This window comes from Echinops telfairi, unplaced genomic scaffold, assembly GCF_000313985.2.
Source record: "Echinops telfairi isolate 266 unplaced genomic scaffold, ASM31398v2 ScPeMD7_23;HRSCAF=83, whole genome shotgun sequence".
Classification (NCBI taxonomy): Eukaryota; Metazoa; Chordata; class Mammalia; order Afrosoricida; family Tenrecidae; genus Echinops; species Echinops telfairi.
In genome coordinates this window covers 15354680-15368903 of record NW_022103920.1, presented here as the reverse complement: position 1 = coordinate 15368903, position 14224 = coordinate 15354680, and the positions used below count along the sequence as shown (strand labels likewise).

General features: G+C 47.3%; 1 protein-coding gene across 1 annotated transcript in view; it reads left to right on the top strand.

Annotated features, from left to right (window-relative positions):
• The window catches only part of KLHDC10 (kelch domain containing 10), an 82371-nt gene extending 68180 nt beyond the window's left edge, over positions 1-14191 (top strand). The window contains exons 3-10 of the mRNA XM_004707814.3: positions 289-510; positions 4538-4692; positions 5234-5382; positions 9734-9818; positions 10667-10733; positions 11213-11260; positions 13105-13244; positions 13840-14191. Of these exons, the coding sequence (XP_004707871.1) occupies positions 289-510; positions 4538-4692; positions 5234-5382; positions 9734-9818; positions 10667-10733; positions 11213-11260; positions 13105-13244; positions 13840-14049 (1076 nt within the window). The 3' untranslated portion in view covers positions 14050-14191. The remainder of the gene's footprint in view (positions 1-288; positions 511-4537; positions 4693-5233; positions 5383-9733; positions 9819-10666; positions 10734-11212; positions 11261-13104; positions 13245-13839) is intronic.
• Positions 14192-14224: the final 33 nt, after the last annotated feature.

Here is a 14224-nt window from a genome sequence, read left to right as displayed (position 1 = left end):
GTCCTTGGGAGAGAGTTCATAATGCCGTTTGCCTCTCTTGAGGAAAATCTCTTTACTGTTACCAGCTACTGACAGTGACCATGTGAGATAGAAATGGAGACGAGCTCCTTAAAATCTGAAATAGTGTGTAGGTGACTGTGACGTCTAAAATGACCTGGGCAAATCAAAACCCGATTATCAGCACCCTCTGACCCCCTTTTAAAGCTAAACCAGTTGCTACGTCATTTGACTGGTGCCTGTAGTCTGCACTGCCGCCCATGACAAAGTGTCCTCTTCTCTCTCCCCCAGGCCACAGGCCTCCGCCAGCGCGCAGCGGACACCGGTGTGTGGCAGATAATACCAACCTGTACGTGTTTGGAGGCTACAACCCAGATTATGATGAGTCTGGGGGCCCCGACAATGAGGACTACCCTCTCTTCAGGGAGCTCTGGAGGTATCACTTTGCTACAGGAGTGTGGCACCAGATGGGCACAGACGGCTACATGCCCCGAGAGTTGGCATCTATGTCACGTGAGTGCAAGCACTTCTGAACTTTTGACTTTGTAGTCTGCGCAGGAGGCCAGGCTCCACCAGCGGTTCCTTTGTTAGTCATTTAGGTGACTTGTGCTATGCTAGACCGACTCATGGCTAGGCTTTGAGCATGGTCAGAATATAGCACAGTCCTTCAAATGACGTGGAAGTTGAGTAGTGCTGAGTCTGAATCCAGCTATATAGTTACATGCTGGATGATTTTTAGCCTCCATTTTCTTATCTGTACAGTGGGATTTACAATTTCTCAGAAGGTCAACTAGAAAATATATGAGTAGGTAGCCCCCCCCCCAAAAAAAAAACAACAACTAGGTGAGCATCGAGCAACTTGTTCTGACTTAGTGCACCTGGGAAGTGCTGTCATCTGGGAAGGATCTCTCTGTTCACAGTGAATTTTTTCATAAAAGCAGTTTCACTTGAACCTCGTTTTCTGTGATGGCTGATTTAAGAAAACAGTGTGCGGCTATGAAATTTTGTTCCTGCTCAGGCGCAGAAACTGTTGTGATGTTGAACACAGGTTACAAGGACAGCACTGTGGGAAACACTCAAGTGTATAAGTGGTTTTCTCTTTTCAAAAAAGATGAAATAGCGATGACAAACCTCATTCTGGACATCTGTCAACTTCCAAAACGGACAAAAATGTTGACAAAATTCATGCACTTGTGCTCAGACTGACGATGATGACAACAGACCATTGATGAGATGGGACAGATATCTGGACTGGCTTGGAGCTCGGTTCAGCAAATTGTAATGGAAGATTTGGGAATGAGAATGGTCGCTGTGAAATTTGTTCCTCTGGTTCTGACTGACCAGAAAAAAGAACATCAAGTGGAAACATGCTGTGCTTTGAAAGTACAGCTCCAGAATAACCCAGACTTTTCCCCAAGGTCATTACTGGTGGTATTCTTATGACCCTGAAAGCAAACATCAGTCAAGCCAGTGAAAGACACCATTGTCACCCTGCCCAAAAAGCGCTTGTCAAGTGAAATCAAAGATCAAGATGATGCTCACTTGTTTTTTGATGTGAGGGGAACAGGACATTTGGAGTTCACTCTACCAGGTTAGACTATTAATCAAGCTTTCTATTTAGAGGTTCTGAAAAGATTGCATAGCAGTGTGCAACAAAAAAGGCCTGATTTGTGGCAGATGAGGGACTGGTTTTGCCACCATGATAATGCACCTGCTCGTACAGCCATCTCAGTATACCAGTTTTTGGCAAAAAACAGCATGCCTCTCTTGTCCCCCATACCTTACTCACCTGACCTCGCTCGGTGAGACTTCTTTTTGTTTCTTTGAAAGCAGAGGGACATGAAAGGACAGTGGTTTGAGGACATAGAAGAGGTGAAGAAAAAAACGAGGAAGGTGCTGTCAAGCCATCCAACAGATGAGTTTGAAAACTGTTTCCAAGAATGGAATTGCAGATGTGAAAAGTGATTAAGCGTAATGGAGAGCACTTAAGTGAAGGCAATATGGTTGTTTTGTTAAAAAATTTCAACACCTAGCTTGAGGGGGTTCTGTTTTTTTTTGGGGGGGGTACCCCCTAGTATACGTTAGGCCAAATGTAGAGGATCAACATACAGTGGGCTTTGTAATGATGGTAATAACTATTGAGCAAAGCATTCCACGGATCAGTTGACTCCTTACCACCCCCATCTGATGAAGGTACCAGAGTGAAGGCCGTTGTACACAGGAGGACGCTGAAGTTCTAGGGAGGCCCGAAGGGGGAGGGTGGGGGAAGAGTGCAAGCTCTGGGACCACGCTGCCTGGGAGAGGATCCCAGCTTGGCAGAAATCTTTTTAGGAAACTGTCAAAGTGTTATTTAAACCACTCGCTGTCCCTTTGCCACCATCTGTCAAATCAGGGAAGATAATAATAGTTCCTAGCTCATAGGGTAGCTCTGAAGATAAATTGGAGAGACAAAATAACTGTCCTGAGGTCACACTAGACTTTAAACCCAGGTTTCACTGGCTCCAGAGGTGAGGCTGTTGGCCACACTACATCTATTAAAGAATTAAAGAAAGTGACATTGAAAGTACTCAGGTACCCCTCAGTGGGTGAGTGGATACACAAACCATGGAACAGACATGCAGTGGAATACGAAACGAAACCCCGCCTTATGTGGTTGAGTGGGTTCTGTGTGGCACACTGTACAGCTTTAGCGAATAAGGGTGACTCGGCCAGGGAACGTCATATGACTTGCTGAACCTGGGGGCCGCGATGCCAAATGAAACAAATCAGTCACAAAAGGCTAGCTAGTGTATGAGGCCATCGTTTTATTTATACGTATATATGTACATAAAGCGCACAGAAAGAAGCTTCCTTTACTCTCACCAGCGATGGGGGGGTGGGGGGAGTCACTATCTGGACAGCAGGCCTGTATTCACTCGGGTGAAGGGAAAGACAGTACCCATAGAGAGGGAGGCCAGAACAGGAAGACACAGGGTAGTGAGAGAGACAAGCAGTGTGAGTACTACTGCATCCTCAACCCTGCAGGAACAGTGAGAGCATGCACTAACGGGAGTGGATGCATAGGTCGCCATGTCAGCTGAACGGGCCTGGGATGACATGGGCATGTACCCAAGAGCAGACACAGGTTTGGCACAGGATATCTCCACATACATATTTGGTTGTGCTGCAAATATATCCAGGTATGTGGTAGAGCATACAGGGGCAGAGTTATGCAAACTTCTTAGCCATAACCACACACCTCAAGAGACTAAGACACTGGGCTTGGGGGCACCTTGGTCAGTCTGCATAATAATACAGCCCATAAACACAGTATTCGACACCCTACTATGAGAAGCCTAAAAGTGGCCATTCTAAGGAACAACTACTGGTCTCTTCCCATCCAGAGCAAAGAAGAATGAAGAACCCCAAAGACTTAAGGAAAAACTGAGTCCAGGGAACCATGGCCTCTACTAGCTTGAGATCAGAAGAACTAGATGGTGCCTGGCTCCCAGTATCCACTGCTCTGATCAGGATTACCATGGAAACACTTGGACAGTAATAGGAGAGAAATGTAGAACAAAATTAAAATCATTTTAAAAGATTTATATTTTCTGATCTGATCAAGATTAATGGGATCCCCCATAAGACACCCTTCAAGCCTGGAACCGACACCCCTCACCCGCTTCCCCAGGATCACGTTTCAGCCAAAAAATAGTTCAAAAAGCAAATAACAATACTGGTGAGGAAAATGCTCCCCAGAACAATTAGTCATACAAAATCATAGTTTAGATGATAGGAAGGGGCAGGGAAGATGGACCATGGGAATGGGGAACCAGTGGGGGAGCGGGCAGAGTGCTGCTGCACTGAGGGCAATGCAGCTAAGGTCACAAAACCAAATGCCACCCAGTCACTGCCTGCCAACCTAATTTGCTCTGTAAACGTTCACTCAAACTACAGTAGAACGTTACAGTGCAAAGGCAGGAAAGAGTACGGAAGCACTGTTTTCAGAGTGGAAGTCCGTGTGTATAATTAGGGCTGTGTATTGGCAGGAACAGACGAAGGGAGAGCACCAAGGTTACTAGAAGGACATCGGTCTGTTTCTTTTTACCTGATGGAGGATTAAAATGACAGAAACCCTAATTTCAGGTGTAGGATTGTTCCATAGGCTGAAACACAATGCTCCTTTCTCTCCTTCGCCCTGCAGAGCCTCACTGGGTCATTGTAAGGAAACGCTGATAGATGCCTCATCTCCTTCTGCTTTGCTGCCCCCTTGGGCTGCCCTTGACAGTAGTGGTCTGCTGCAGTGCATCTGGTTCTGTATTATTACACCCAGATTTGATGAACTGCACAGGGTGTATCGGACAGAGGCCGTACACTTAAACCCATGGCGCAGTCCTTCCATAAGCTAGACCTTTTTGTGCGGAACTTTGTAGTAGCAAGAGGTCAGGTGTGAGCTGCTGTCTCGGGTGTTCACTTTTAGTTTCTCAGCTCCCCCGCGTGAATGTGGGCACACACTGCCCGGACCAGTGTGTCAATGGGACCTGTGCTTCTCCTTCCCCAGTTGTGCTGCATGGAAACAACCTGCTCGTCTTTGGAGGAACGGGCATCCCCTTTGGTGAGAGCAACGGCAATGACGTGCACGTGTGCAATGTGAAGTATAAGAGGTGGGCACTCCTCGGCTGCCGGGGGAAGAAGCCCAGTCGGATATATGGACAGGTACCGGGACAGTTGTGGCAGATGTGCTTGCTCATAGTTTTAAAAAATAATTACTCTGTTATTTCCCCCCCCCCAAAATGGAAAATTTGTTCAGTGTAGTTAGTGTTAGGCTTTCCAGTCTGCTGTGAAATGGACAGTTGTGACCCTGGTTGCTTGCCTCTCCTTTTTCCTATCTCACCTGTGGTTCTGAATCCAGTTAAATGCCGTCCTCTTTAAATGCCAGGGGATTGCTGGTGGTGTGCTGGTTACACATCGGCCTGCTAACTGCAAGGTCCAAGGTTCGGCGCCTTTTCAAGGGAGAAAGTTGGGGCTTTCTACTGTAAAGAGCTGTGGTTTTGGTAATCCTCAGGGCCAGTGCTACCCTGCCGTATCAGGTCACTCTGAGTCAGTATTCATGAGACCGGCAGGTAGAACTCTGAAACATGCTGTTCTTTTGAAGGGGCAGGTGTTTCAGGAAGGTAAAAAGTACAAGCAAATTTTAGAAGACTGGATTTTCGAGGGTTCTGTCAGTCAGTCTTGTTCACCTTTCCCCATTTTCCAGGCCATGGCGATCATCAACGGCTCCCTTTATGTCTTTGGAGGGACAACGGGATACATTTACAGCACAGACCTACACAAATTAGATCTCAACACCAGAGAGTGGACACAGCTAAAACCTAACAACCTGTCCTGCGACCTGCCAGAAGAGAGGTGAGCTTCTTGGGTTCATGCGTGCTGAGTGCTTCCATTCAGACTGGCTTCCTTCCCGAATAGTGCCGAGATGTTGGGAAGAAAACTCTTTGGCCCTGGTTAAAATAGCCAACTAGCAAGAAATGATCTTTGGCCAGGGAATGGCATTTTCTTCTTAACTGAAGAATTTTTCTCTTTGATGTTTCAGTTTCTCAGCATCAGAAAGATAGTATATAACACTTAGAAGAAGAAACCGGTGGTAGCAGTTACAAGCAAATTTTTTATCACAGGAAAAACAATTACTTTTTTAGTTCCCTTCTGCACCCACATATTAAGATCCATTGACCCATTTCTCACAGCTGTGTCCCCAATACCGAGCACAGTGCCATGCTCACGGCAGGGTCCGGTGGATGGGGACTGGATGAGTGGACAGACAGGTGGATAAACGAGAGGAGGGGAGGAAGGCAGTAGGGGAGTGAGGGCACTGTCTGCAACATCATAGGAAGATGCCCTTGTGCTGACATGTTTCACTGTCTACTTAGCTTTCTCACTGGTAGAATTATATGCACTAGAAAGCCTGAAGATTTTTTCTCTTCCAGTTTAAAAGCACAAATAGTAAACATTTTAAAATTCACTTTGTTGAGATTACTATCTCTTTGTTGCCCTTAAGCAAAACAACATGCAGGTGCTAAGGGACTGTTGTTGTTAGATTCCATGGCATTGGCTTCACCACCACCCCCCCTCAGGTTTCTGGCCCATAGCGACCTAATGCACAACAGAAGGAGACACTGCCCGGTCCTGCGCCGTCCTCACAAATGCTCCTTTGCTGGAGTCCATTGTTGCAGCCCCGGAGTCACTCACCTCGGGGAAGGCCTTCCTCTTTTTCACTGCCCCTCTCTTTTCTGGCAGCACCGTCTGTGCCAAGCGCGATGCCCTTTTACAGGGACTTGGTCTCTCCACATGTTCAAAGTGTGTCCGAAGAAGCCTTGCCATCCATGCCTCTAAGGAGCACCCTGGCCTTACTTCTTCCAAGACAGATTTGTTGGTCCTTTTGGCAGTCCAGGGTGCTTTCAGTATTCTTCTCCAGCACCACAATCCACATGCATCGATTCTTCTTCCATCCTTTGGTCTTCCTCACTCAGTGTCCAACTTTCCCATGCATATGAGGCCATCGGAAATGCCATGGCTTGGGTCAGTTCTCAAAGTAACATCCTTGCTTTTCAGTACTCCAAAGAGGTCTTACATGGCAGATTTACCAAGTGCATCTCATCTTCTGATCTCTTGACTACTGCCTCCGTGAGCATTAATTGTGGATCCAAGCAAGATGAAATCCTTGACAACTACGATCTTTTTTTCCATTTATCATGATGTTATTGGTCCAGTGGTGAGGGTTGGGGTCTTCTTTACATTGAGTTATAATTCACACCGAAGGCTACAGTCTTTGATCTTCATTAGCAAGGGTTTCAAGTCCCCCTCGCTTTCAACAAGCAAGGTGGTGTCATCTGCATAGTGCAGGTTGTTCATAAGCTCTCCTCCAAGCCTCATGCCAAATTCTTCTTCATACCATCCAGCTTCTCTGATGATTCACTCAGCATACGGATTGGCTAAGTATAGTGCGAGGCTACAACCCTGGAGCACACCTTTCCTCATTTTAAAGTCATGTTTTGCTCACATAGTTACTTGTTGCTCATGTAATATATGTGGTGTGTTCCTAAAATCAAACTCACTGTGAGTCAATTTTGACCCACAGAGACCCTACAGGACAGGGTCAGACTGCCCCTGTTGGTCTCCAAGACCATAACTATTTACACGAGTAGAAAGCCTCGTCTTTCCCCTGTGGAATGACTGTAGTGTGAAACTGCTAATTCATAGCTAGCAACCCAATACGTAATCAGGGCGCCACAAGGGCTAGTGTGTTAGTAGACCGATTGTTGCCAAGCTACCACGAGAAGATTGGTAAGTCACCTGTTAATAGATTCATTTTGATGTAACTTATTTTAGCAACACAAAAGCCTTAGGGAAAGGAGGAAATTGCTTGTTAGATCCTATGTTAGTCTGGGTAGACTAGAGAAACAGATTCATAGAGACTCTTAATGTGAATAAGAAAGAGGTTTATATACAAGAGCAATTGAATATTGAGAAAACATCCCAGTTTAGTCCAGATCAAGTCCAGAAGTCCAATATTAGCCCATATGTCTGATACCAATCTATAAATTCCTCTTCAGATGCACGAAAAACATGCAATGATGTTGAATCCAGGAAGATCACAGGCCAGTGGGTGGGAAGTCTTGTGGATCCAGTGCCGTTGTAAGCATCTCAGTGGTGGCAGGGGTCTCCATGTGGCTTCTCTGGCTCCAGAGGTGTGGTTGCATCAGGATAGGTCCATGTGACTTCTCTAGCTCCCAGGGCGTAGCCCCATGTGTCTTGTCAATAGAGCGTCTCCCAGGGAGTGAGCAGAGAGAGAGAGAATCTCTCACCTCCAAGGAGGAAACTACAGAAGTTCCCAGAATTCTCAGGAGAAGGCCATGCCCACACAGAGGCCTCATTGGTTACCATATATACTCGTGTATAAGCCAAGTTTTTCAGCACATTTTAAATTCAGTTTTTGTGGTAAAACTAGGTGCCACGGCTGATATTTGGGTGGGCTTATACTTGAGTATATACGGTATATCTTGATTGACAGGCCAGACTCCACCCCCTCACTCGTGATCCTCTCAAATTGACCCCAGATTATGTAACAACCACAGATCCTGTTGCGTTAGTCTGAGTCATAGTGAGTCATAGTCTGCCCGGTGCTGTGCCATCCTCACAATCATTGCTGCGTTTGAGCCTGGCGCTGTGCCACTGTCTGTCTTGTGGAGGGTCTTCTTTTCTGCTGCCCCTCTACTTCACTAAGCAGGGTGCCCTTTTCCAGGGACTGGTTTCTCCTGATCACGGGTCCGAAGTGCAGGAGGTGGAGTTTTACCATCCTGGCCTCAAAGGAGCACTCCCAGCTATTTGTCTGTTCTTTGGCAGCCCTCGGTACATTTGGTATTTGCCAACACCATACTTCAATCGCGTCCATTCTTCTTCAGACTTCTGATTACTTGGGCAGCTTTTTCATGCCACTAAGGCGATTGGAAGTGGCCTGGGTCAGGCGAACCTTAGCCTTCAAAGTGACGTCTTTGAAGTACTTTACAGAGGTCACGTGCAACAGATTGACTCTCTACTGCATGGCCGGATCCCTTGACTTGCTTCTTGGCCATTGACCATGGGTCCAAGTACACTGACCTCCGACGTCAGTCTTTTACCTGCTTATCATGTTGCCTCTGGGCGGTATCGTAAGGTGAAATTTGTATTGAAAGTTGTAGTTTCAATCTCTGTCAGTAAGTGCTTCCAGTCTTTAAAGGAGACTTAAGGGAACTAGAGTGTGATTTTATGGCTTTTTTTTTTCACGTGTAATTTTTTTTATTCCAAAAATATAGCAGTATATTGTCTTCAAAGCATTTTCAAATGGTGTCCATCATAGAGTATTGCAAATTATTTTAGCACCCAGCTAGACTGCTTGGATTAATGTTCTGGTGGGTGTTTCATGTTATAGTCATAGTTCTATGTAGCATAATACTTTAGGTCTCTTTGAATCTGCTGCATAAATATGTTAATTTTAAATCTCATAGTCTATAGTGTCTCATTATTGGCAGATTGCTTTTTCAAAACTCTGTAATAAGTTTCCACTTATACAAAGCTATCCCAAAAGATTCTAGAAAAATCTCAAAAATGAAAAGAAGCAAAATGAAGGAAAACATCTAAACTCAGAAGTAACCAGGATGAACGTTGTATCCTTACAGTCATCCTTCGTGCAGGCTTATGTGTTGATACATTTTTTGTTGAATGATAGCATATCCACCTTTTTGTAGTGAACATTTTTTCCCTCTCACTTAATGACCTGAAAAATAGGTTTCTCAGGATCGTAACAATCCACTCTGCCTACTTCTTCAGAAGGAGACCGGGTGGCATAGTGGGTTATGCATTGGGCTGCTAACTGCAAGGTCAGCAGTTTGAAACCACCAGCCACTCCTCGGGAGAAGGATGAGGCTTTCTACTCCTGTCAAGAGTCACAGTCTTGGGAACCCCCGGGGTGGCTCTGCCCTGCCATCCAGGCTTGCTGTGAGTTGGCTCTGCCTGGGTGGCGATGAGTTTGAGAGGAGCTTGCTTCTTTCTACTGACGTACTCTCTGTTTCATGTCTGCACTTGTAACCTGTTCGACCCTTTCCCTGTGAGAAACACTCAGTATTGTGCTTGTAAACAATGGTGCAACACAGACTGATGGCCAAATCTTGGATAGATCACTGTTCACATCCTTTCCAACATATTTTATTGACTATATTTTCAGATACAGGCATGAAATTGCCCATGACGGGCAGAGGATTTACATCTTGGGAGGTGGTACTTCCTGGACCGCTTATTCCTTAAACAAGGTAAAAAACCAACCCAAACCAAAGGAAAAACGGCAAGGATCTCAGCAAGTCTTATTACTTGAAGTATTTTAATTTGGGGCTGGGTTTTTCATCAATGCCTAGTTTGTGTTAGGTGGTTTTTTTAATCTAAGGTCAAACTCCTGAGTCCTGTTAGATTGTATTTCACCCTCACGGACAGTGTGTTGGGAGGGTGAGAGGAGTGACCGGAGGAGGGGCACAGGACTCAGCATGAGCTTTGGAGTCCAGAATGAAATAGGAGCCAGGTCTTCCCTCTGAATGTCAGTGCTGTCACGAGGGACACTACCCATCCCTCCCTTCCAGATCCCACCCACCTCACCCCCCTACTCCCTCCCCCCTGTCCTCCCCCCAGCACTAACATGTCATGCTCCATACCCGGCTCGGAAAATCCGGAGTGGATGCGGCATTCCTGGGTTTCCTGACTCCATCCCTGCCAACCTCCACTTGGCTATTTCCCCCCTGTGCAATCCCATAAAAGGCAAAGCAGCCCCGCTTTGCCGCGTAAATGTGATGCGTGTCCACAGTAGACCCAGTGGAGGGAGGGAAGGACGGGTGACGGATGGACAGACGGACGCCGTTCCCCCTCTGGGGTCCGCTGTGTTGCTTTGTTTCTGCTGATTTCTTCAGTTCCTCCATGTGCTTCTGTTTCAGCCACCTCTCTTAATGTTTGGCCTTAGAGTGGAGTAAGGAAAAAGCCGAGAAATTATAATTTTAAACTAAGAATGCATATTTGTACAGGCTGTTGTTTAAAATCCAGCTCTCAGGCTGTCTAAAATTATTTATCTGTGTGTGTCTGTATTTCTTCCTTTCTCTCTTTCTCTCTCTCCAAGATCCACGCATACAACCTTGAAACAAATGCATGGGAGGAAATCGCGACAAAACCCCATGAAAAAATAGGTAAATTCCAAATGACAGTTCACGTATTTGGATGCACTCGTTTCATCCTTGTTTGGAACGGAAGAAGGCATTTTAGTGAGCTTATGTGGCAATTACGAGACCGTCGAGCTGGGGTTAGCAAGCCCTGCTCTAGCAGCCCCACTGTGGCTCTTCCTCGGCCGTCGGGGAGACGCTGTTGGAGGAGGTGGTCGATTACGTGGCAGAAACAGTCTTGGGGTGGCATGAGAAATTGGGGCTAGGTATTTGAATGAAGCTCTCCTCCTCTCTTTCTAAGGAAAAGGACCACAGGAGAGTCACCTCACTATGGCACCTTATGACAGTGACCCTGCGGCAGAGTCATTTCCGCATGCACTCAGCAGGGATTGGGGGGACCAGTCAGTGTTGGTTCAGTGCAACCAAGGGAGTGTTTTCAGGGAGTCTGTCATGCTGTTCCCAGTCTCCTGTCAACAGTGGGATTTCTGTGTTCATGTGTTTGGCAGGTTTCCCTGCAGCCCGGAGATGTCACAGTTGTGTTCAAATAAGAAATGGTAAGGATTCGAAATAACTTTCTAATTTCATTTCTGCAATTAGTTAGTTGTCCTGTGGGCAGTGCCATCCTCCCTAATGATAACCTCTCAAAACACATGCATGGCTTTGGGAAGAGTCCGTTTTTGTAACCCACACTAAGGGGAAGTCCGTAAAGTTATGTCTCTCTCTGCTCCTTGTTTGTACTATAAACCAGTGTGCTGCTTGCGCTACCAGAGAACACACAGCTTGGCAGTAGTGTGCGTCTTGTTACTGTACCACCTGCTCCTGCGGCACTCCACCTCATCAGGTGACTGTCCATCTGATGGGGTAGGACTGATGTTCTTGACTGCTTCCACCATAGAGGCCTGTGTGGACATTGCATGGAAACTAATGACTCCTTCAGAGTGTCTTCATAAAGCTTGCGTGCTGGATGGGAAGCGCGAATAGAACTCTTCGCTCATTCTTTGGCCATATTAATTACAACAAAGACATTGTGTGGCTTCAGAATGCAGCTGCTTTATCGAAATGGGGTCAACAGGTCTTCTTTGGATAACTTTTCGGTCCTTTATTTTATTACTTGCTCTCCTTCCTAAACTTTCAGGGTGGAAGGTGTGTATGAGTGAGTTGGAGAGCTTGCATCCTTTGCGCAGCCTCCTTGGGACTCACTGCACTGAGATGATGCGCCACCTCCAGCACAGAGGCCCTTTTTATGAAGTGTCGGATTTGGGGGCTAAGATGTCCAGATAGTGGCGCTGAACTGCACAGGTGTTCTTGAATCCGAGCCAGAAGTTCCCAGTCCATTGTGTGGCTTGATGAAGTATCAGCTTAGACTTGATCTGGAATTGAACTTAGATGTGTATTAAGTGGATTCTTTGAGGAAGAACCCTTCAGAAGGAATTCTGCCCTCACTCTGGACGTTTGGTTTAGAGGTTTACATAGCCTTTGTTACAAGATATCTAGTTATCACTGATTTTACCCCCAAAAGCTTTAGCTTAGGAACATTTTTTTTTAATGACATAAACAACTCTATTGGGCTTCCTATTGCCCTCTCTCAACAAGAAGGAAGTTTAAAATCCCACCCACTGCCATCAAGTTGATGTTAGTTGGTGACCCTATAGGGGAGAGTAGAGCTGCACCTGTGCGATTCTGAGGCTGTAAGTCTTTACAGAAGCAGAAAGCCTCATCGTTCTGCCAGGGAGCTGCTGGTAGGTTTGAACTGCTGGCCTTGAGGTGAGCTGCCCCCAGTGAGTAACCACTCCACCCCCAGGGCTCCTTGAAGACAGCTGGCAGAGCGCTGCCTTTGTGCTCTCCAAACCGAACCCTGTGTCTCCTCTGGCTGACTGCCCGGCAGAGGAGGCGCTTCTCCACGGGGCAGGTGGATGTCACCCTGCCTAGGACCAGACTTAGAGAAAAGTCCTCCGCAAGGGTCCCTGTGTCCCCGGTGACCTCCAGCACCTTTTGTTGGGTCCGTGTGCGCTAACAGTTTTTCAATTAGTGGCTAACACTTAAAACAATATCCCAGTGTTTGGGTCTGTAAGTCGAGATGTCCGGCTTTCTTCAAGAATAGGCCACCCTGTGGACTGTGGGCTGAGCCCCTTGCATGGCCCTGCCCGCTAGACAGCCCTGCTCTGGCCCCGTAGATCTCCCATGGATCCATGTGCACTCTCTCTGCTGCACCTCCGTACCCGTCCACTCACCTGGAGAAACCCTGGTAGAAAGCCTCCTGAGAAGCATCCCCAGTCTTGAGCTCTCAAAGACCTTGACGTCATGTCCAAACCCTGTTGAGGTAGAAGCATCGCCCAGAGCTACCTGTCTCTTTAGCCCTTCCCTTGGTGTGATCTGGACTTCCTCTCTCTTTCGGTAGATGTCTTTATTTGTGGGGGCTATAACGGAGAAGTGATCTTGGGCGACATCTGGAAGTTGAATCTGCAGACTTTCCAGTGGGTGAAGCTCCCGGCGACCATGCCCGAGCCAGTTTATTTTCACTGTGCGGCTGTCACACCAGTAAGTCCGTGTTTTCCTGTCCTTCTCACAGAGCTGCAGAGGATAAGGACATCCGTTTAGGGGGAGGGAGGCGGAGGGCCCTGAGATGAACACACTTGGCACTAAGAATGTTTTCATAAAACTTCCTCCCAAAGCTAGCCAGACCTGAGGGGCTGGGGGCGCAGTGGGGGCTGGGGTGGGTAGCGTGGTGCAGCAGCTTGAAGAGAAGGCCCACATGGGTGATCAGACTCCGATGGTGACACCAAAGGCCAAGGCAGTGTCGCCCAGGATGCCACATTTGTGACGCTCCCCGCCAGGGTTTCAAAAGCAAACACCTTCCTTTTGAGCTTTGCGGTCCCGGCATTTGGCACAGTGGGCACCTAATCCAGTCTTGCTTTAATTTGGCTTGCTGAAGTTGTGACGTTTTCAGTTGGCGGTGGGTCCCGGAGTAGCCCCTCATTGTGGAGCGGCCGCGGCAGGCACCAGCATGGGACCCGTGAGGACTTGTTTTGGTGTCCTTTCCCCAAGTTCAGCCACTGTGTGATGTGGATGTGTGGGCCTTGGTGCCTGTGGCTGGCCCTATGAGCGTGCCCCTCTGACTGCCGTCTCTCCCCAGGCCGGCTGCATGTACATCCACGGGGGAGTGGTGAACATCCACGAGAACAAACGGACTGGCTCCCTGTTCAAGATCTGGCTGGTGGTACCCAGCCTGCTGGAACTGGCCTGGGAGAGGCTGCTAGCTGCCTTCCCCAACCTGGCCAACCTCTCCCGGACACAGCTTCTGCACCTCGGCCTTACGCAGGGACTCATCGAGCGCTTGAAATGAGGATTTCCGGGCTGTTCATTGATACTGGAAATTTAATTTAAAGAGACTCCTTTATTTATGGGCAGTGGAGACTGTGCTACAGAGAGGACTGGTTCCCCTGATCAAGGCCTTACTCAGAAAATACATCAGATGCCTTTCTGTACATTGGTTTTTAAGTTTCTGGAGCCCTGACTTC